At 39.8% G+C, this 24,825-nt stretch overlaps 4 protein-coding genes across 8 annotated transcripts in view; 2 read left to right on the forward strand and 2 right to left on the reverse strand.

Moving 5' to 3' along the window:
- LOC145436146 (serine/threonine-protein kinase PLK1-like) overlaps positions 1-24,825 on the reverse strand; it is a 992,061-nt gene that overhangs the window by 670,471 nt on the left and 296,765 nt on the right. The window lies entirely within an intron of this gene.
- The window catches only part of LOC145440759 (uncharacterized), a 151,282-nt gene that overhangs the window by 79,238 nt on the left and 47,219 nt on the right, over positions 1-24,825 (forward strand). The gene's annotated exons all lie outside the window — the stretch shown is intronic.
- The window catches only part of LOC145443015 (uncharacterized), a 290,638-nt gene that overhangs the window by 41,223 nt on the left and 224,590 nt on the right, over positions 1-24,825 (reverse strand). The gene's annotated exons all lie outside the window — the stretch shown is intronic.
- The window catches only part of LOC145433115 (uncharacterized), a 28,403-nt gene continuing 6,783 nt past the window's right edge, over positions 3,206-24,825 (forward strand). The window contains exon 1 of one of the 2 annotated variants that reach the window (XR_013913064.1): positions 3,206-22,838. Coding sequence is in view for 1 of the 2 variants with exons in the window: in XM_080310091.1 (XP_080166217.1) it covers positions 19,161-20,729 (1,569 nt within the window). In the remaining variant the exon portion in view is untranslated. Of the gene's footprint in view, positions 23,032-24,825 lie in introns of those variants that run through there. The other variant, XM_080310091.1, reaches the window with a different exon arrangement.

Genomic DNA, 24,825 nt, shown 5'->3' on the forward strand with positions numbered 1-24,825 from the left:
TGATACAAAAGACGTTTATAATATCATGATAACGATAACGTTAATAAGGAAGCTATGACAGGTTACTCCAGTTGCAATGTAACACGATAACATGCCGCTTACACTGCCTGAAAAACCTTACCGGCAGCAAAATTTGACATCATCATCATCATCATTGGTTTATTAGCAATTTTATCAGTTCAATACCTCACAAAAAATGCGATACAATGAATAGACAGGAAGATTTCGAAGCGACTTGGATTTGTCAATGGAATCAGACACCCACCTTGGCCTAGGCGTGGTAAAGAGGAGGCATGCACACTGGATGAAAGTAAAGAATACAGTATAGAAAAAGAAAGCGACAAGAATAGGGCGGCATGTCATGGGAAGCGATATCGATAGGTCAGTCGTGATCCGATAATCTTGAGGATGCACTGTATTATTTAATAGTAATTGCTTGTATTTCGACTTGAATGTGGACATGCTCGTCGACTGTCGGATGGCCGGCGGGATACTGTGCGACACATCAGGTCCGGCATATTTGATAGAGCGATGATCTTTTCGGTCGATCATATGATATTTGGACGATGTGGACGCGTGTGTGTTGTACTTGTGCGCTTTTGATTCCGATGTAAAGAAATCATTGAAATATCCGGGGAAACGACTGCAGTGGAACTGATACATAGACTTGGCGATTTCTAGTTTCCGCATATCTTCTATGTTTAGGACGCTGAATCTCTTCAGTAGCGACTTGTTGGATTGGCAACCAGGCACCTTTGGGGCTCTAGCTATGGAAGGAAAGGAGGACGTGGTTTATTTTTGTCCTTGATGTTTTTGCGGCATATACACCGACTCATGATACACATACACACGATCTGCGCATATGATTCGGAGTAGGGGAGACCGGGGACAAATGTAACTAGGGGCAAATGTAACAATCGACCTCACCGCTAGTAGGATGGAGAAATCAGCTTGATATTTTAAGTGCGCATGCAGTAGTTATCTCTCCTATTATACCTGGAGTTACGTTGAGCTACGATGCGAAACCCCGGAATAATTTGCAAAAAACGAAATTTTTGACCCTTGAGTAAAGTTTTTCTGGTCTGGAATAATTTGTCTAGACGAATAGTACCTCAAGTAGTTACAACATAATATGTGTAGCTGGAACAATGTTACTATAGTCCACCGTGGTGATGGAAAAAATAGGACTTGCATCGCCAGGAAGGTACCATACTGAGACACTAATCATGGTCGAGCGTGTCAGGGGCAATCGTAACACTCTGTTACTTTTGCCCCGTTACAATATGTTATCAATTCTGAATGTCTTTGTTCATATATTGGTATTACCATTAATCTACTGCAGAATAATCTTGCAACAGCCAGAAGTTCACCAGAACAGATACTGCCTTGCGATACCAATTCTAACATGATCATCTGTCGAAACGGCCATACAATAGTGGTGATGTGAATCTGACGGTTCGGTTATTTTCGTGATTCAACCACCCTTTCTCATGTTGATCGACTTTTGGTGTGTCGAACTTCAATAGTCATGGCTTAATTCTCGTCCTCTGACTTTGATCATGGCCCACTTACATTTTGATATTTGATGTGAACAATTTATGTTAATTTTCTACAGCACGGATATATGTCAATATAGCTTTGACGCCACACAATGTTGCGTCCTCGTTTTACTATACTATCATCGGCCCATTCAACCAAGATATGTTAGCCAGGTCGGTTTCGCACCTTCGCAGGTGACCGAATGACCAACCCATTATGCCCGCTGAACAACAGAACCTTGGTAGAAGAGGACGAATATGTGTAGGGAGATGATGGAATGAATGTGTCTCTTGTACACTTTAAGCTTGAACAAGACACGAAGGGTGATATTGCATTCAGATGCCATAAATGCGATCGGGCGTAGCCTGGAAGCGTTCAAACGTCTCTTCCTTTAGTTTCATGCAATATTACAATTTGTGCTTCCGTTTTCATTGTTCATTTAGTTTGTGTTTAGTTATAAATAACACTGTTACAATTGCCCCGCAAGGGTGGTACAATTGCCCCTGGGTACGGGGCGATTGTAACATTTGAGCAGCGATTTTTGCGACACAAAATTTCCATGATTGATTGTTGATTGAGTTCCAATTTAGTTTTCATATCAACTATCGAGTTGTTGGCTTCTTTATATAAAACTTTGGAAGTGAAATTTCCACGAGAAAAACACGTAATGTTGGAAAATACGAAAAGTGTTACAATTGTCCCCGGTCTCCCCTACTTTATGCTGTAGCTTTTGCAGTGGCTTGAGTGCAGTTTTACTGGCAGCTCCCCAACACAGGATACCATAATGTAACTTCGATTGGATTAGGGATAAAGAGTATCAGAAGAACCCTGCAGAACCGTGCGATTCGGCTGATCTCATCTGTATGTTTACGTACCAATTTATCGCCTTACTACCGTAAGCATCGAATTTTGCGAGTTGACGAACTATGTCGCTTCGAAGTATCAAAAGTTGTTCGCAAATATTTTTCCAACAGTCTGCCTCCTGTGTTTGATGACTTTTTCATACCTGCTAAACATGTCCGTTCCCGTTACACGACATCTTCGTCTAAAGCAGGGGTGGGCAAACTACGGCCCGCGGGCCGCATGCGGCCCGCCACACCGTTCTGTGCGGCCCGCGAGAGTCTAAAGAAACTTTTTAAAAATATTGATAAAATCCGTACTAAAAATCGAATTATTGCAGCGACTTCATCAAACTTTTTCTTAGTATATTTCACCATGATAATTCGAAGACAGTGGTTCTAAAACTGTGGTACGCCCTCCCTCCACTGTTAATTTTTTCGCGCCCCGCGCGATTCTCGTTCACGTCATGATTATTGCTCTGTATTTAGTCTCAATTTCATATTTAAAAATTCCTGACCCATATTCGTAACCCTCCGTGCCATCAAACTATCTGTTAGGTTGCTAGCACCCTAGCTGCGTTTTGTGATATGACGATAAGGGTGGCGCGAAATTTTTCACCATACCAAATGGTATCCGCAGCTATCCTGCTAGGCGCTCAGCAATCACGGATAGCATGGAGGAGAAAAAACGGGGGCGCAGACTAGATGACCTCATGGGGCCGTATCGCAACTCCGTCGCCAAAGCATCTCGATGGTGCAGGCGAGAAAGAATATCATATCTCTCTCTAATTCGGATGACGATTGGTATTTCATATTGGCCACTTCATTGAAGTTTTAATTATTTCAGTGATGTGCTTATAGAAACGATTTCCGCGTGTCTTAGGTAGATTCGTTCTCTGTATGCGTAGAATTGGGGTATTTATATTTTATCTACTCATCGTAGATGCGTGTTTGTAGCTAACATGGTTATGATGCTGTCAGTATTGTGTCCTGGAACTGAGCCCAAAGTGCAATTAGTAAATCTATGAACAGGTCGCTGCTCATAGATTTAAATTGCAATCCAGTTCTAAGAATCGGGACAAACAACTTTCATCTCTATAATTTTGACAAATTGGTTATTGAGGTCGACCAGCCTATGAAATCTCGCCACTATGTTTCTGACGTGTGTGCGATATCATCAAAGCAATGTTTGTTTTATTTTAAATAGGAACATATATTATCTACATGTCCTCACCATATAATCTTAATTTTATATAATGCGGCCCGCGAATAGATTTAGATGTTGAATGCGGCCCGCGAGCTCAAAAGTTTGCCCACCCCTGGTCTAAAGGAAACGTCTACTTACCCCAACGCAATAGCAACCTAACTAAGAGATCTATCGACAACTCGGGACCTATCATTTGGAATGCATTACCATCACATATCCGTGAATTGCCTTATAATAGATTCAAAAAAGCCCTACTTGATCCCATCTTGTCGTTACACTGTTGCCCTACCTCGCCCAGGGCCAGACATTGCTTCATTGATCATTTGCTACCATTGTTTAATTGCTTTTCTATTTTCCTTTCTTAACTAAACATTTTTTTACAGCCAGACTGCTCTGAGTCAAGTGTACCTGTTTGATGCTGGTGTGATCAGACTAGATGACCTTCACGGTCTTATCGATCATTCCTATCTAATACCGAATACTGTGCACGCATATTTTCGGTACCACCATCACTGCCGTTTGTTATGTATTTTGGTTCGATGAAAATAAAGACTATCTCTCTCTCTCCCATGCTGGCATGAAGCGGCTAAGGCTGCAGAACAGGCCGCACATCTTAATTTATAAATTGATAACTCATCATCAAGAATGACGCACAGGCACAGAAAACATTCCGCGCTAACCAATTTACTTCCTACATCTCATTAGAACGCGATTTTTCTCTATGCTCAAGCGGCAGAGAATGCATCTTGACGACAGCCTTCCCAAACTGCCAAAGCGGAACGATCGCTAGTGTCTACACTACACCACCTTCGAACACTATGGTTTTGCGCAGTCAATGGGTGTGATGGAGGTGTGTCTGTATCCTGTGCCGGATTGTAAAATCGATATGCGGCACTTCCGAAATCGATACTAAAGCGCGTGCGTAGTAATAGCAGTAGCACAGATATTGTTACGTGAGTATTCTGGAAAATTGCCGGTCAGTACAAGTAAGGCTTGTCCTGATAGCTTGCTATGTGTTATGTTTTGTATTGATATAATAATGCCTTGTATTATTCAGGCTGCCAGGTTTCTGGAATCTCGTCTATGACATCTACATGTTGCAGCAACTTGCCTAACACTGATTGCTAATTTGTTGATTTCGCCACTACCTAACAATGTGTTCTAGGCATGCCTGGAGAGAAACATAGAGAGAGAGAGAGAGAGAGCAGACTTGTTCCAAATACCAATCTAGTCAGTTGACGGTCAGCTAGATACTGTTTTTCCAAGAAGTTCTAGTTAATGATTTTGAATATTGAGCAGTTCTACACTACAAAAACAAATTAGACAAATTTGGTCTCAAATTTAAGAAATGAGGATGATTTCGTCTTATTTGCAGCAATGTCAGTCTCACTGATGAATTGGGGTCTTTAAATTGAGACTGATTCAGCTGTTTAAGACCATATATAATTGTCAATATTATTTGGTCTTCAAATGAGACCAATAAAATGCATCTAATAAGACATATTGTGCTTAATAAGACAATTTTTGATGTGTCAGTATTTTGGTCTTGTTTTAAAGACAAATTTCGCTAATCAAGAAACGACATGATTTGTGGTCTTAAAATTGTGACCGGAAAGTTGACATGGGTCAGAAGCTCTAAGGCATAAATAGGTTATTGAGACAGTTTTTGATGTGTCAGTATTTTTGGTCTTGTTTCTAAGACAAATTTCACTAATCAAGAAATGACATGATTTGTGGTCTTAAAAATGAGACCAGAAAGTTGACATGGGCCAAGAGCATAAGATATAACTGGCTTTTTGAGACAGTTTTTGATGTGTCAGTATTTTTGGTCTTATTTTTAAGTCGGATTTCGCTAATCAAGAAACAACATGGTTTGTGGTCTTGAAAATGAGACCGGAAAGTTGACATGGGCCAAGCCAAGAGCATAAAATTAGACAAATTTGGTCCCAAATCGATTTTTTAGAAAAAGAAGTCTCAAAACCAATTAGTCTTACCAAGTGCATTCTGTCTCAAATCGTTTTTTAGCAAAAAAAGTCTTGAAGACCAATTAGTGTTACCAAGTACATTCCGTCTCAAAAGTAAGACCCAACTTGATCGAGAAGCACTGCTTTATAGGCATCCTTTTCAATGTTCGGTTCTGAGTGAAGGGGGAGAGTGAGAGAGACCATGGGAAAATACTTTTCTAAGGACTTCACAGACACAGCTAGCTTATCGAGATCATTTTTGATGCTTCAGTTTTTTTGGTCTTGTTTTTAAGACGAATTGAGCAATATTTTTCGTCTCACCATAAATGCTATTTTCGACTCAGTCAACCATTTATATATTGATCTGAATAGTACATGTAGTAGTAATTGGTATGTACCTTGATAACTATATCTATTGAATATCTTGTAAACTCCTTAGTAAAGTATCATCCCAACACTGCAAATTCTGGTCTCTCTCATGCTTCCCTTCGCTCAGACACTAACATTGAGAAGGATGCCCCCTAAGCGCTGCTGCTATTTTCGATCAATTTGTGTCTTACTTTTGAAACATATAGTAGTTGGTAAGACTAATTGGTCGTTAAGACTTTTTTTTTTGTAAAAAATCGATTTGAGACATTGAGACCAAATCTGTCTATTTTTTTTTTGGAGTGTAGTTCTGACCTAGAAACATGTGTTGTGATTTTTAAATGGAAAATTGTGGAGTTACCCAGTGAGCCCAGACCAGTGTTCTATTGCGTGATGTTGTTGCAGCTAATGTCACCAGTGCGGTTGGTCACAATGATTCGGGTGCTGAACTCTGAATCGAGCATCAATCGCAATGATGTCAAGTAGTGAGAGATGATTTTTTCAAATACTGTAACCGTACACCCTCTGATAACAAGAGTTATATCATTACTGCGATACGCCGGTGATTGAACTTGTTGCAAGTAACACAATCAGCTATTATTGCAAGCAGAATTTTTCTTAAAACGCAATCAACTCCCCGTTGTGAATCTGTATAATTATGCAAGCTATTACCATTTGATGATACTATTTTTCACGCTGACAAGACCATTCATGTAGGAATGATGAATTGGAATGCAACTGAGCTCACTGCAAGTCTTAACATCGGATCATGAGGTTGGCTTACTTGGGTGACTGCTTGTTTATTAGCGGCTTCAGCGCTACAGCAGACTGGGACAACTAGATCATTCTAGTTGTCTAAACTAATGAGACGGTAATGTCATTAATCGAATTCTAATCTAATTTGTGTAATGTGTCCATGCTCTCATTTTAATTCTAATCCAATTTCCTGAAAATGCTACAGGAGAACCGTACAGTGAGAAACGAACTGAGTTCTGTTTACAGACATTTGCCGCAATCATGCTTATCAGAATGAAGTTTGATTTGATATGAACTGAACTATTCAGTTTTTCGAAAATTTAGTAATTCTAATTCTTTGAATATAATTTTGAAAAACCTGTTTAGCTTACACTCCAATGATTATCTAATTCGAAAAAGCTAAAAAATCGAATTCTAGGCCAATTCTGGAAAAAAGCGGCACTTCTTCGGTATTCTCCACTCAGCGACCAGTGTTCTCCATGATCCTCATCTTTTAATGTTCCCCATGAATATATAAAAATGATTGTGCTTCACATCGAAACCAACTGCGCTGTATCTGTTTATCGGGAACACTAAAAGATGGCGATCATGGGGATACCGAATAAGTACCAGAAAAGCTGCCTGCTATAGCCTAGTTCTATTTCAAGACATGGTATCGCGATTACCAGAGAACCCGGCCCTTGGAGAACCCGGCCCTACCAACTCGGCCCTCGGACAACCCGGTCCTTGGAGAACCCGGCCCTGGGGAAATTTTGTATATCAAGCACGCGTGGTCTACTTGTTGTGGTATTCACGGTGTTTTTCGAATACTCTGGACCTCTGTGAATGCGGCCCTCGAACAATTTTGAATTAAAAAATGCATTAAATGTGTACCCGGCCCTCGGGAAATTTTGTATTCACAGGCAATCCTAATATCCCACCTCCGGCAACCCTAATATCCTAACCCTACCCCTAATATCCCACCCCCGGCAACCCTAACCCTACTACTAATATCCCACCCCCGGCAACCCTAACCCTACCCCTAATAACCAGGCCGTGTTATTTTTGGCATTTCAGCAGCCAGATGCCAAAACTGCCAAAAATAAAAATTTGAAAATGCCAAAAATAAGCAATTTTTGGCATATGCCAAAAATAACACAATCTGCCAAATAGTGTATTTCGTTCATGGTGTTGTGTTAACAGGACCGTGTTACAAGCGATAAGAGCATTTGTGAAAGGCAGGTTTCTTAATCTGGGCCCAGCCCACCCATTAGGGGTGAAAGCATGGTGTCCTAAATGGTGTGGGCACAGCGAGATTGAACGGCTGACTGCATTCGGTTTACGTCATACTTGTCATTTGTCCAAAGGCAATTTTACGACCATTTTTGATCGTCTTGTCGAGCGCTAAATTTGATAAAACGTGTATCAATGAGCAGCTGCCGGAGTACTGATTATTAAAATATAAATTATATTCTGCTCATGAAACTGGAACCCCCAAAATCAACCACGATTTTTGCATTGTGATCAAGTTGAACATTGTGACGCAACAAACTGTCTGGCTAATTCTGAGCTGCATAGTCTCGTTTTGCCAGACAGTCTTGTTGCGTCAATGTTTTTAAACAAGCTAACCTTCCTAGGGCTCTTCCATGCGAGTTGGTAATATTAAAGCCACCTGAAGTGACAAAAGTCCTCCGAAGATCTATCGGTAGACTGAAGGAGAAATGATAGTCGGGCTACGACATAGAATTTGTTGAGAGACAACACAGGAAACTGCTGGAAAAGTATCGGGAAGAAAATTCTTTCCGCGATTAGATCGATGGCACTGGCGAAGTGATCTCTTTTCATGATGCATGGAAGCCGGTTCGGCCCTCCAAAGATTTCGAAGCTCTGAAAACCTTTTGTGGATGACTGGCAACATTCTTTCCCTCAACGGCTACTGTTGAGGCCGATATTTCCCAGATTCGCTGGGCGAGAAATGAATTTAGGAGAAACTTAGCTGACCTGAGTTTGGAAGCACTGTTACAGTGCAAACGATTTAAGTCTATTCAACAGCTGTAACAAACAGCTGTTGAGCGTGTTTGTTAGGCTTTTCTTTTTTTTTGCTCATTGGCACCGATTCCGATGGACACTGCATATTTTGTGGTTTCGTTTGATATTATTAACCTATGAAATCGTTGGGTATTTTTTTCTTCTTATTGTTTGTTGGCACTGATTATACGTGGATGCTGCACATTTTGCGGTGCCTTTTGACAAACCAGCCCAAATAAAGCGTTTTTGTGACTAATTCGAGGCTGGAACTATCTATTTAGAGGACGATGCCAAAACTGCCAAAAATAAAAATCGAAAAATGCCAAAAATAAGTTATTTTTGGCAGTTTTGGCATATGTCAAAAATAACACGGCCTGCCTAATAACCCACCTCCGGCAACCCTAATATCCTACCCTAACCTTAATATCCCACCTCCACCAACCCTGATATCCCACCTCCCCCAACCCTAGTATCCTACCCGAACCCAATGTCCCACTCCCAGAACCCTAATGTCTCCCCCCCTACCCTACCCTACCCAACCCTAACACCCCACCTCAACCTACAGTTGCAATAACGAGCAGACCACACCTGGTTGATATGTGAGCAATAACAATCGTTGGGATATATTTTTCATCTGAACAAGTCACACACAATATACAATGCGATGTCATGAACAGATACGAGGATGTCGAACGTCCGCCCCTCGCCAAGTCAATTCAACAATGAGCCGACCACGCAATCGTGATCACGTGATCTGATCACTCCGTGACTGCGTGACCTACGCATGCCCTGACCTCCTTACAAGACCGACAAATCAGTTGATAATAACATTATTACTTTATTATTTCATGTTAGTACTTGTGAATACACTTAATTTCAAAATTTCCCGAGGAATTCACAGAGGGCCGGGTTCTCCAAGGGCCGGGTTCTCCGAGGGCCGAGTTGGTAGGGCCGGGTTCTCCGGCCACCATCCTTATAGGATAGCTATTGCCTGTTTCTAGTCTATTTTGGAAAAGCTGAAAATTTGCTAGCTGTCCAAGTCTAGCTGTTAATTTCTACTCGGAGATATTTTGGAATGAGCAGAGAGCTTGGTATTTTGCTATCAAGCCAAGCTGTATGCAATATGCAAGTTGCTTGCGTAATCATTCGCATCTCCAACAGGACTGGTGCGCCCGACATAACCGTTGGCCTGAGCAATCGCGTCTGTAATTGTAATACTTCTCGTGCGCAAGATGTCGTGTGTCGCTGGCCGGAACTAACGCGTCGCCGACCTCACAGGCTTGGGCTACTATCTACTCTGGTTTAGAGACAATGCTGGTAATTGTAATATGATCAGCGATGGTTATGTCATGATTGTTGAACAGTGACATCGCAAAACAGAATGAGGTGGAATACTAAAACAACTATTCATGTACTGTTAATGAATGGTGCGTACTATTAACAGATAACATAGGTATGGCTGTAAAAACTTCCTTGTAGTTCTAATTTTCAAGTAGTTCTAATTCTAGTTCATGATTTTGAATAGCGTCCAGTTATAGTTCTCGTTGCGCATTCAAAAGAAAATGACCTGCCGATTAACTGAAACTTGAATCAGAAGTAGAGAACGTGTTGTCCTCTAATAATGTAAATTGTGTTGCCCTTGTTTTATTTGGTGATGTTCTTGCCAAGAATGTAATAACTTGAGTCATGACTCGATCCAGACTCAAGTCAGGACTTTCTGATGACTCAACCAAGGACCAAACAGAAAATTTCACTGACTTGAGCGTAACTGGTAAATGTCTGTAGCTGTTAACAGACTTGAACGTCGAGATAGTTCTGGTTGTTTCATCAGTTTAATTAGAGTGACATGCCAGTAATAGTAATCCAATACTAATCTAATTTTTGCAATATGTCGTTATTATTATTTACTGTCTGATTTTCCTGGAAATGCTTCGGGTATAGTACATTATTCAGTGCAATGTGTAACGAGTGAAGCTTGCCGTACAGACATTTGCTATTCTTATGTTTATGAGAATGGACTCTGATATGAAGTGAGCTTAATTCAAGTTTTCATGAATTTCGAAAAGCTGAAAATCTATTTGTCCAAGTCTGCCTGCTATATGCTAAGACATTTTCTGGAAAATACACATTGAAGCAACGTGAGGCCCTCAATGAGGACACCTTTTGTATCATGCCATTCATATTACATAGCACATTTTAATTAGGCCTACTCCTGATGAACAGCATTTGTAATTAAATTTTCATGTCCGTCAAGAAATGTCCAAGTCTGAGAGTAAACCTAAATTGGCTTTAGTATGTACAGGTGCCGTAAAACCTGCGAAGAGTTGCTAATATCGAATTGTGTGCGGACAGGTTTAAAATTAGCTCAGGTTAGTTTGTAGAAGGAACAAAATACTGAAATATCTGTATGCCGACGTTAAATGATATTCTCGGCTAGATATTCAAAAGCCTGAACTATGTTTGTTGATCTTGGCGGGATTTTCCTTGCAAGTTCATAGGTGCAGTCCCATGTAAATTTTATTTTTTAATCACATGAACCCCACTCCCCGGGGTCACGCTGGGCCAGTCTCAGGAGTAGCTGCAGAAGTCACGGTAAATATTCATGAATATTTTTCGTTTCTTGTGAAAATCATCTAATAATGGTTCTGTAATTTTGACGTTGTTGTTTATGCACTGCTGATTTTTGGAATTAGTATTCTGTAGTGATGCATCAGTTGTGTAATGTAATTGATTTTTTTTTTGACTAGTCGAAATTTCGTGGTTTGCTGAATGCTTGCAGATTATCGTATGGGCTCGCCACGTTAGTTAGAAAAGGTCAAGAATCACTGCTATAAATAGCTGTAGCTTTTAAAATACCTTGATGATAATTGGGTGGTGAAGATTTTAAATATTGACCTAGGAGGTATGTCTTAAGAAGTGGAAGAACTACTGTTCTTGAAGATATACCTACATACATTTAAGATACTGCCAACGTTCTTTATTGTACTACAGTTTTATATTATTAGGTATGTGTGATTGTGTATACTGGACTGACTGGTGTGGTTGTTCAAGAATGACTTTTGTGATTTACTGGCTAGTTGAGGAAATTGCCAAGTTGTTAAAAATCTTATTAAGGTAGAAAATTATTGATTTTTGACTACAATCGAAAATTTTATTGAAACTGTACCACATGAAATTATTAGGTTGTCTTGTCAACAAATAATGTTGGATGATGCATGCATATGCCTCAATTCCTACCCGTAGGCCTAGAAGTAGTATGGTAGGGAATGTTGGATTATGAGGAATAATAATTCTGTATTAAAACTGTATTGAGTGGGTTCATGAGACTGTATTACTGCACAGTTGCGGAGTTAACTAGATCTTATGAAACCAAAAATCAAATTTGGGTCCCGCGATGCTAAATTTTAGGTAAACTCCAAAGATAATCCAAAAAGTGTTACAGTAGTGATTGCTAGGGCTGGGCAGTGGGCGCAGCGATTTTAATGATTTGATAGAGACAACAGGGGTGTTTTTTGAGTTGAGAAATCATATGATCCTTGCCACTAAGTGGTCACTTACCACTGAGAATTATAGTTTCGATGCTATTTTCTCCTGTGTAGAATTGTTGTCAAAAATTTAAGGAAATAGTTATCTTAATTGTGATTTAAATCTGACATAACACTTCATGCCCGCATAAACACTACATGTTTGAACTTAACAAATATTTCTTATTTTTATGCCATATACCGTAATTTTCCGAATATAGTGCGCCCCCATGTATAATACGCACCCTTAAAATGACGTGTATATTCTAGGAAAAAGCGTCATATGGATAAGCATGCTGGAATAAATCATACATGTGCTATATGTAGTAAAGTATTCACTGAGAAGGTTGCCCTCAATTTGAATATGGATAAGCATGCCGGTATCATAAATGTGAAACTTTCTGAAACGGCCAACATCAAGCATCATATGGATTAACATATTGAGTTCGAAAGTCACGCAAGGTCAAGTGAAAAAAAGGTCTGAAGATTTTGAAATGACCTCCAGTACCAGTATTCTTTCAATGAAAACTCACTTTTGCCCAGAATATGTAATTATGATAAATCACCAATGTGCGAATCTAGGATCACATAATTGGTGACTTATCGAATCTCAAAAAGTTGCAAATTCATAGCGATGCCGATTTACGTATATTTCACTCCTGGAGCTGGACATGATCGGGAACATCAGTGAATGTATTACTACACGTCTCTGACTATCATTCTGTATGAGCTTACTTATTTTCCATGTACATTTTATGATATTCATGCAACCTATTGCATTAACAGTGGTCAATATGAAAGAGAAAACTATTGCTCAACATTTTTGAGTATTGATGTACATTTTTAACAAGCGTTCTACATTTCTTGAATATCGTCGTGATAGGTTTTTATTTGTGTGATTATCTTGCAGCCATTGCTAGCTCACAATTGCTTAGTTTATCCTATTTAGTGGTAGTTCTGTCTGTCTGATTCTCCAGTAATTTTGTACTGTTGTTCATTTGGAAAGCCAATCTTATTCCGATAAAATATGGTGAATGAGTTACTTGGTAATCAAATCCATTGAGTTCTGTTTTCGTTAGTCACTGATTTTCAAACATCGTTCGTTCGGACTTAATTGTGCAGTAGGGCTGTTCAAGAATAACTTTTTTTCCGGATTCCAGCCATTCACTGATTAAATTGCCGGGTTACCATAACAAAGCCTGCATACCAAATTTGGTTCAATTCTTACAGGTCTAAGCTTCTGCAGAGCCAATTAATTTTTTTAATTTATTACGTAGAATTTAAAAAAAAGACATTTTTTTTGTCAACCCCATTAAATTGTCGAGTTATCTTCAAAAAGGATGAAAAACAAATTTGGCTCGATTCTAACCCGTAAAAGCTGAGGTATTTGAGTTTTTCGTTCATAATCCTCGGATTATCCTTGATCGAAGATAATCCGTTGATTATCAACTATAAACTCAAATAACTCCGCTTCTATTGTTGGAATTGAGTCAAATTTGTTTTGCATCGTCTCTGAAGATAGCTCAATAATTTCAAGGGGCTGACAGAGAAATTTGAATTTTTTAAAATTTTACATTATAAATTAGAAATTTTAATTGGATCTGTGGAGCCTTATCCTTGTGAGAATTGAACCAAATTTGGTGTGCGGCCTTTTTCAAGGTAACCTGACAATTTGATGCCTGAATGGCTGGAATCCAGAAGAAAAAATTATTTTTGAACAGTACTATTCTGCAGTTTCAACATCCAGTAGCTTGTATAAGTGTGCTGCCAGCATGCTAATGAACGATAATTCATTTTTCAGATTAATTTGGTTTTGATTTCAAGATTATATCTTAAAACGTTTAATTTGCGGTGAAAGAGATCTCCAAATTAATTTGTGATGACTTTACTGGGAACTATTCACCAAATGTCCATTTCTTGGAGAAGGTGGATTTGCTAAAACCTCTAAACTCGCTGGAGTCGGAACAAAACAAGCTTTTGCTTGTTAAAATGTGCCAAAGGTGGGTCATCTTCATTGACACTTTAGAACAGGCGTGGGCAATTATTTTCCTCTGCAGGGCCGAATGAGAAGTAGAAAATATGTTGGCGGGCCAAGTGAAAAGTTATAGGTATATGCCCCAGAGTATTTTGATTTAATTTCTAAATTACCTTTTTAATAAATGCTGCTCAGTGAATGTGTTGACGTTAGATAATGAAAAAGTGACGGTCTATCTATTTGCAGCCATGATTCGAAACAATGTTAAACCAGATACATTTTTTAATCTCTATAAACCCCTTTTCCTGTTTTTCTAAGACTCTCAAGCAGTGGTTCTCAAACTTCTTTAAGCACGCCTCCATTTATGATAGTGAAAATTCGATGGCATGGAAGGTTATAGCTGTTCATGAGAGAATTCTGAAATATCAAAGACTGAAAATACACAGGGCAGCAACCACAAGCCGGGATTAAATCGCGCTAATTCGGTAAACTTCGTTTTCGCGCTCCCAGTTCGAGAACCACTGTACTGAAATGTATATCGATAGTACAAAGCTTATTGTCTTGGTCCCTGGATTCCGAACAATGTGCAGAGTAAATAGCCTTGATTGCTGACGCTACATGATATTCTTAACTGAATATTCAAGAGCCTGAAAAATGGTTGTTGCTCTCAACGCTATTTGCCTTCCGAGTACCGTAATTTTCCATGAATAATGCGCAAAATTTTACCGATTTTTTGCCATAAAATAGGGGGGTGCGTACTATACATGGGTACAGCAAGCGTTGAAAAGATCTCCCTCAATCAAAAACTTTAAATCACACCATCTTCATGTTTGTTTCCAATCGCGCATCTCTAGCCATCGTACCCCGTAATTCGTTTTATAGATTGTAACGCGCTGCCAAATAGACAAGCGCGTTGCCAATTAACAAAAAGCATGTTGCCAATTAAAGAGAGTCTTCTGCACAGTACGCGGTCTCTTGCATACACAACAGGTCATCTGCGCAAGATATAATCGTTTGCGTAATCAGTCGCATCCCCAACAGGATTGGTGCGCCCGACATAACCGTTGGCCTGAGCAATAACATCTGCAATTGTAAAAGTCCCCTTGCGCAAAATGTCATGTGTCGCTGGCCTCGCAGGCTTTGGCTACTATCTTTCTCTCGTTTAGAGACAATGACGTTAATTGTTTTATGATTAGCGATGGTTATGTCATGATTGTTCGAGAGTGACATCGCACAATAGAACAACATCGTGTACTAAATCACAACTTTTTACGTATTGCGAATGCATGGTGCGTACTATACATGGGGACAGGCTTTTCCCCAGAATTTACACGCCATTTTAAGGTTGCGTATTATACATGGGGGTGCATTGTATTCAGAAAATTACGGTATTAGTAATTTATATGTGTAGTCCGATATCAATTTTTTTTTCAATCACATGAACCCCAGGGTCACGCTGAGCCAGTCTCGGGGGATACGCTGGCGTCAAGACATACACCAGACTCACAGAGCAGAAGTCGCCCCTATTTGCAGTAAATCTTCATTAATATTTTTATCTTTTTCTGTGAAAATCTTTCAATAATGGTTCTGTAATTTTCACATTGTTGTTTATGCACAGTTGATTTTGTGCACTAGTCTTCTATAGTAATGCATCAGTTGTGTGATGAGATAGATTTTGGTTTTGTGGTTTGCCGAAGTCTTGCAGACTATTGTATGGGGTCACCAGGTTAGTTGGAAAAGGTCAAGAAGCACGGCTATAAACAGTTATAGCTTTCACAATACCTTGCCTTTTGATTTGATGATAAGTGGGTGGTGAAAGTTATTAATATTGACCAAGGAGGAGTGTCTTAAAAAGTTTGAAGAACTACTGTTCTAGAAGATATATATTTGGGATGCTGCCAACATTCCTGCTCGTATTAGAGTGTCATATTTTTTGGGCTGTGTATAGTAGACTGCTGGTGTTGTTTAAAAATCACTTTTGTTTTCAAAATTTAACTTGCTAGTTGATGAAATGGCCAAGTCTGTTATAAGAAAGCTATTAAGGTAGAATATTATTGATTTTTCGCAACAATCAAAAATTTCATTGAAATTGTACTGGCTTCCACATGGAATTATGAAGGATAATACTATTTCCTATTGGAAATTCCATCTTCAGTTGCAGAGTGAACTAGGCGTAATGAAACCAAAAAAAAATATATTTGGGTCCCGTGATGCTAAATTTTTGGTGAGCTCCAAAGATGATCTGAAAGCGCTAGTGATGGGGCTGGGTAGTGGCCTAGTGCAGTGCTCTTCAACCTTTTCCGACGTTGTACACCCTTTTAACGTTTGCTCAAAACTCGTACACCCCTGTTCATTATGGGTCGTCAAAAATGACTTTTTTTCTCAAATCGTACTGGCTACTTGATAAAATTGCTAGGTTACCTAACTTAAGCCTACACACTAAATTTGGTTCAATTCCAACCAGTAGCCGCATTGCTACGGGAGAAGAAAGTTTCTATTTATTATATAAAAAATATATAACGAAAAATTTGAACTTATTCTGTTCACCCCATGAAAGTAGTAGGTTGTCTATAAAAACGATGTTCTTCAAATTTGGTTGAATTCCAACCATTAAAAGCGGAGTTATTGCCGTTAAAATATTTGGATTTGAATAAAATAGTATTTGGTCACAGAGTATACTCGCAGCCAGTTACGCCGCCGCCACGCAACTTGGAATTTATTTCGTGTCAGCCCAAAAACAGCATGACATTACGAACGATAATCAACCTAGATGTAACAGTATTGGGGAGAGAGTAGGTAAAGCTACTGCTACAGAAGCAGTTATTCAGATCAGCGATAATAGCAGGCGCACCAGCCTACTGCGTATCAGGCCTGCCCCATACCACACACAGTCGATAGTAGCACATGGGCTGCAAGGTATGTCAGTAACCTCAGATCTCTATTGTCGCTACTTTTCATCACTAATAACAAAATACTAAATTGCAAATGTATGGCAAAATATTGGACATAGACTCGGCATTTTAAAACAAAAGGGTTTCGATTTCAACATGGAAGCTGTTTCAACCCTGGCTACGTCACTTCGTTTATGTGCATTGCGGTATATTTATTAACGTCGGGTAGAAAGTACCGATTCAAGAAGTCTGAGCTATCGCGGCGGTTTCCTCAAAAATCACTAAAAGACAAATGACCAGCAGAACACATATGTTTGTTAACTGCATACTTTCCAACACCAAACGGAACAATTGGTTTATTGCCGACGGCTAAATGAATAGGAGAAATATTTGCTTATGACATCACAATCAAGCGGTGTACAGTATTACACTTGAGATAACATCGTACCATATTGCTCAATAACCTGTGCGTCAACCTGGACTGACCCATAAACATGCCTCTGTGATAGTTAGCCATCGGCTCACTGTAATTCGGATCTGGTACACCCCTGTACACCCTTTGCAAATTCTGGTACACCCTAGGGCAGTGGTTCCCAACCTTTTTCGACTCCACACCGATCATCGCCCCCCAAATATTGGGAACCGAAAAATGTGCATACAGACTGAAATCACCGACGAGTTGACTAAGGAAAAGGTCAACTTTTCGGCTCGACCTTGAAATTACACTTTTCCCGCTAAATTTCGCCGAGTTGACTACTAAAAAAGGTGATTTCTCCGAATTGATCCCAAAAGGACCGTAACAGCACTTCGCCAGCCCCCCCCCAATACGCTGGTCTTGCCCCCCCTCCATAGGGCGATAAAACAAACTTCTGCCCCCCTCAGACCCAACTTCCCCGATATCTCTTTACCGCTACTTCTCAGCACAAATTGATGGACTCTTTAGTTAAGCGGCTTAATTCGCGCCAAGCGCGAAAAATTTTTCTAATTCATAATTGAATCGGTCAATATGATCGGGTGTCAATTTTTTATCCTCTCTCTGCTCATGTATTCAGATTTACCGGTAAAGTTGAGTGATGTGTCTTGGAAATTGTAGGGCCCGTAAATATTAATTGAACATATTCGGGCGGACCCGTGGGTGTAATGACTTCGTTACGTAATGACATTTTGTGGCCTGTCTGCTATGTCAAAAGATATTTAAATCGCCCATACCTATTAAACTAAAAGACGCGCACGATTTCGAATTGATATTTCTGCACTGGTGATTAATTTTTCTCTCCAAGATGACATTCTTTTGTAGGGTTCTGATTGTCAGTACAGGAACATTTGGCGCCAGCCATTTAGGCACCTATGGTCAATTAAATATATATGTATATCGAACCAATATCCGAAAGCGAATCTGAAATGTAATTGTGATCCATAAAGTTTGTGTGAAACATCTATAAGGAACTACACGTCTGAATTGTCAGGTTACCGATCATCACAATGCCTAATAATTCTACTAAACTAGTAATATGAAATCATAAGTTTGTTATTCTTGGATATTTTTATTCATCACACTGCTCCGTTTTTGCTAATTCTTTCTGTATTTCAGACTAAGTTGCCATAATATTAGAATTATAATACTATTTAATGCCGCATCCAAGCTATCGTTGGATCCTCGTTTTCAAGCAGAGAGCGTTTGATGTGGGATGCTTCAAGAAGTAAAGTAATATACAGATAATCCAGAATAATGACAAGGAAGATGTGCTCGATCTGTGGGAAGAGCTTCCATCGTAAGGACGGATTGAAAGCCCACTTGCGATTCCACCTTATAGATCGAAATACCGAATGTGAGATATGTGGAAAAACCTTTGCTGCAATCACTTTATTGAAAAAACATTTACTATCCCACACTTTTTTGAAAAATCATGAACGCAAGGGCAATGGCAATGAGTTTATTCCGATCGGTAACTTGAAAAGACTTGCTGATACACGTACTGTTCACCACGACTGTCAGATCTGTGGAAAATCGTTTGTACTGGTTGGCGACCTCAAAACACATGGAACTATCCATACTGGAAGCAAAATCTATGCATGTCAGATCTGCTGAAAAATGTTTACCCAGCTTGGTCACTTGAAAACACATGGAACTATACATACTGGAGTCAAAAACTATACTTGTCTGATCTGCGGAAAAGCGTTTACCCGGCTTGGTCACTTGAAACAACATGAAAATACACATACTGGAGTCAAAAACTATGACTGTCAGATCTGTGGGAAAGCGTTTACCCAGCTTGGTGCCTTAAAAAGACATGGAAATACACATACTGGAGTAAAAAACTATGCATGTCAGATTTGCGGAAAAGCGTTTACCCATCGTAGTAACTTGAAAAGACATGGAAATACACATACTGGAGTCAAAAACTATGCATGTCTGATCTGCGGAAAAGCGTTTACCCGGCTTGGTAACTTGAAAGAACATGAAAATACACATACTGGAGTCAAAAATTATGAGTGTCAGATCTGTGGGAAAGCGTTTACCCAGCTTGATGTCTTAAAAATACATGGAAATACACATACTGGAGTAAAAAACTATGCATGTCAGATATGCGGAAAAGCGTTTACCCAGCTTCGTGACTTGAGAAGACATGAAAATACACATACCGGAGTCAAAAACTATGCATGTCAGATCTGTGGGAAAGCGTTTACCCAGCTTGGTGCCTTAAAAAGACATGGAAATACACATACTGGAGTAAAAAACTATGCATGTCAGATTTGCGGAAAAGCGTTTTCCTGGCTTTGTGACTTGAAAAGTCATGGAAATACACATACTGGAGTCAAAAACTATGAGTGTCAGATCTGTGGAAAAGCGTTTATTCAGCTCAGTAACTTGAAAACACATGAGAATACACATACCGGAGTAAAAAACTATGCATGTCAGATTTGCGGAAAAGCGTTTACCCATCGTAGTAACTTGAAAAGACATGGAAATACACATACTGGAGTCAAAAACTATGGATGTCAGATCTGCGGAAAATCGTTTACCCAGCTCGGTAACTTGAAAGAACATGAATATACACATACTGGAGTCAAAAACTATGCATGTCAGATATGCGGAAAAGCGTTTACCCAGCTCGGTAACTTGAAAGAACATGGAAATACACATACTGGAGTCAAAAACTATGCATGTCAGATCTGCGGAAAAGCGTTTACCCAGCTCGGTAACTTGGAAGAACATGGAAATACACATACTGGAGTCAAAAACTATGCATGTCAGATATGCGGAAAAGCGTTTACCCAGCTTCGTGACTTGAGAAGACATGAAAATACACATACCGGAGTCAGAAACTATGCATGTCAGGTATGCGGAAAAGCGTTTGCTTGGCTTGGTAACTTGAAAGAACATGGAAATATACATACTGGATTCAAAAACTATGGATGTCAGATCTGCGGAAAAGTTTTTGCCCGCCTTGGTGACTTAAAGAGACATGGGAATGCACATACTGGAGTCAAAAACTATGCATGTCAGGTCTGCGGAAAATCGTTTACCCAGCTCGGTAACTTGAAAGAACATGGAAATACACATACTGGAGTCAAAAACTATGGGTGTCAAATTTGTGGAAAAGCGTTTATTCAGCTCAGTAACCTGAAAAGACATGGAAATACACATACTGGACTCTAAAACTATGGATGTCAGATCTGCGGAAAAGCGTTTGCTCTGATGGGACACTTGAAAACACACGAGAAAACACATGCTGGTGTCGAAAGCTATGCATGTCAGATCGGCAGAAAAGTTTTTTCCCAGCTTGGTGACTACAAAAACCATGGACATACACATTAGGGAGTCAAAAATTTGCATGTCAGACGTGCGGAAAAGCGTTTACCCGCCTTGGTGCCTTGAAAAGAGATGGAAATACACATACAGGAGAATAGCAGAACGCATGTCTTTTTATATTCGCAAAAATGATCTCGAACATGATGCAGTAATATTGACAGCCTTATATTAAAATATGCTGTTACTTAGAGTGGACGTCCGTTCACTCTGCTATCATGTCAATACGATTTAATATTGCGATCAAATCTGTACGAGTACTCAACACATATATCTTTGAATCACCTTCCCGGCTAAATGTCTACTGTGCCGGGTGTGTAAAAGTGGCGGTGGACTTGTATCTTCGTCTTACCAAGCCTCTTGCACATATCCATATAGTTTTGCCACAAAAATCTGTATACTTTGTTTTTCTCATCTGATTTTTCCAGTTTGAAAATGTTTCTCCTAGTTTCATATTTTAATTACCGTAATTTTCCGAATATTACGCCCTCATGTGTAATATGCACCCTTAAAATGGCGTGTTGTTGTTGTTTTTATTACCTCATATAATTGGCGCTTGCAACATCGTGGTTATTTGCGCCCACACAGTGAATTTCAAACATTTCATAATGGCATGTCTTCTTGAACTCGAGTCTTTTTTCGGCTCATTTGCTGCCTCCTTTCAAGAGTTCGGCTCTCTCTTCGTCTGGGCTTTTCAATGTGCTGTGTTACTGGGGAAAAGCATGTATCCATGTATAGTACGCACCCTGTATCCACAGTACATGAATAGTTTTATTTTGGTATTCGATGTCATTCTGTTTTGCGATGTCACTGTTGAACAATCATGACATAATCATCGCTAATCATTATACACTTAACGGCATTGTCTTAAACGATGATAGCAGCCAATGCCCGCGAGGCCCGCGACGCGATATTTCAGGCCAGGACGATATCTTGCGCACAAGGCCTATTAGGCCTATGCGCCTATTAGCCTAAGGCCTATTCAGGCCTATTAGATGCGATTGTTCAGGCAAACGGTTATGTCGTGCGCATTAGGCCTGTTGGAGATGCGACTAGTGTGTAGGCCAGCGATTACGTCTTGCGCACATGGCGTGCTGTTAATGCGATTGTTCAGGCCTGTAGTTGACGCGATAAATTAGCGAGAATCGCTGCGTGCGGGTGCAGCAATCCAGTGTCCTAATTTCGCTCGCGTACAAACGGCAACCAACTCCCCAGGAGATCGCTTGCTGTTGCACAGCGGAACAGCGCAGACGCTAATCGGCAACAGGCTTCTCGCTAATTGGCAGCGCGTAACACTGATAATACTAATTACCGGGCATGGTGGCTGAATGTGTTGCGTGATTGAAACAAACATGAAGAAAGGGTGATTTCAAGTTATGTTTCGAGGGAGATTTTTTCAAGGCTTTTTGTACCCATGCATAAGACGCACTCCCGCTTTTAGACCAAAAAATCGGGAAAATTTTGCGCATTATACATGGAAAATTAAGGTACTGCCTGAATCAGTTTCAATGAAGACTTCTTTGTGGTAATTTGCGCTGGGTCTGTTGGTCAGAGAAGTTTGATGTGGATATTCAAATCTTCGTATCACCGTGTGATGAGCTAATACTATAGTTTATGTCACCTAAATTTTAGGCGTTGTGCGCATTATCCTTTGTCACATTCTCGGATAATTAGCAGTCTGCGCATATTAATTTCGATTTCGTTTCGAATTGTAATGTTGTGACCATCTTGTAAATATGTATTTCTTCCTGCCATTCATTTCATGCAATTTGTCGACATTTTCACTTCCTCATTTTCAATCCGTTCATATTAATGGATGATCATGGAGCTACAATAAGCTCCTTATAGTCTGATATGATGTTCTGTCGGCTTTTTGCTAGTAGTATCTCCTAATTCCAGCAGTATGCAGCATCCTTGCAAAGACGATGTGAAATGGATCCCCGTATATTTGTGATACAGGTGATTAGCACATCATTGATCGCTATCCTTGGTGATGATATGATTGTAAACAGTCAGCCGCAACACGTAATATTTTTATTCTGTTTCGCTTTAAAATATATTGAATACCCGATAAATTATGTGTGTATTTTTGTGATACACTCGCTGCATTTTGTCAACAATTTCGTTCCTTCATAAGATTTTGTTTCGTTCAGATTATTTGTAATTCATAGCGCACCACGGTGCTCTTAACTTTGTTTTGTTTGATGAAACCTTGAAGCTGCTACGACGAACTCATGAACCCTGAATACTAAAGAGGCAAGCTGAGGTAAATCGTGATATGAATAATCATTAGGCATATCAATTGAACTACTCAGAGCTATAGACATTAGCGACACTGTTAACGAGAGCTCGATTATAGCTGCAGCGTCTACGGAAAATAACCTTTGGTCGGTGGTTTCACCTCTCTCCCACCGCACCAGATATTTATTGTTTGATTCGTGACGGTTGCTTCTCCAAGAACTCAGCAGCGGTAGAGGAAAACCTGTGTCACTCCCTAGCCAGCATGATTGGGTAAGAAATGATATACTGAGTGAAACATGTGATGAATATTTGTACTGACAACATAGCCCTAATCTTCTGTGACAATGCAACACTATTGAGGCACATAATGGCTTAAAATCGTCATTTACTTTGATTTTATCAGAATTGCGGGTCACATAGAATGCCCTTTTGCAAGAAGTGTGCAGGGCACTATGAAACATTTCGCCATAGTAGTATTGTAATGCCTTTTGGCTGTCTGTAAGTCGCATGACCTTAACCAGTGGCCATCGACTGCGAGTCCCCACACCTGTGCCAGTCTGCTTTAAATTTTCAGTCGGCTGAACAAATATATATTTGATATGTTAGTAATCGCAAAATGTAAGAGGTGGTAATCTTGTTCAGAACTAGAACACCGCCTTCTTTTTATCCGTCATCACAGCGCTGCAATTAATGCACCGATCTGTTTGAAATCACCCAGAAACACGTTTATTAAGAAACAACATCATTCTATATTCAGGCATGCTTGGAACGTGATGTTTGATTATGGCTTAGGGCGGAGATAATAAAGTTGGATTAGCAATGAAGTCGATTATCGCGTTCGTCTGGATTTATCAACCCAGGATTAAGGAGACTGGTTGATCGCAGCGCATAAAGGTAGTGTTAATGTCATGATTTAACGAACCGGAACAAAGTATAGACAACTAGTTATGTATCAAAACTAGGCACACTGCGTACCATTCCTACGCACAACTATTTCCGATAATGACCTTGCCGTTTCCGACTGTCTCTAAGGCGATGGCTTCACTAAACAATCAACGAATTAGGTAGGCTACCGGCCATTGCAGAGCGATACTAGTTCTATAATCCGCTTCTCAGCTGTATCGTACGAATTAAAAACGACTTTCATTTGGCGATGATGATAAATCTAGCTATTGCAGTGGAAATATATCGGTATCATCAGGCTGCTGTTTCATTCAACAATTTGACAACTGAGAGCCTATAACGCGTTTTCTCATTATGATGCAACATGCAGCAGACAACGCCACTTCATTGACAACTCGGGACACCTCGACTACCATCGCGCGTAACATTTTCCAAGTTTATGCGTCACGATTAGCAGTATTTAATCACTCGATTAGCATTCTTCCGGATCAGCTATCTTTATTATATCTGCCCTCAGTGTCGAATTGGCTCCGTACATACTATTACTTGGAAAAATGGCCGAAATGTCCATTTCAGATTGCATAGCTTTTGCTGGTCGAAATCGACCAAAATTAGGTGTCTAACGTTGTTAGGCAACCTGTCAATTTCATCACTATACAGCCTTACTGTATAGTATGAGCTCCGACTTCCGACGCATTGGCAGATCCAGGGTCCAGTCACATTTTCAGTAAATCATCGTACATTACACTAAACAAAAAAAGTAGCGAAATTTGTCTTCATGCTGCGTGTGTTTAATTGTCAC

The sequence above is a fragment of the Botryllus schlosseri genome, chromosome 1 (genome assembly GCF_051294905.1).
Source record: "Botryllus schlosseri isolate E-star chromosome 1, Bs_hap1, whole genome shotgun sequence".
In the NCBI taxonomy this organism is placed as follows: domain Eukaryota; kingdom Metazoa; phylum Chordata; class Ascidiacea; order Stolidobranchia; family Styelidae; genus Botryllus; species Botryllus schlosseri.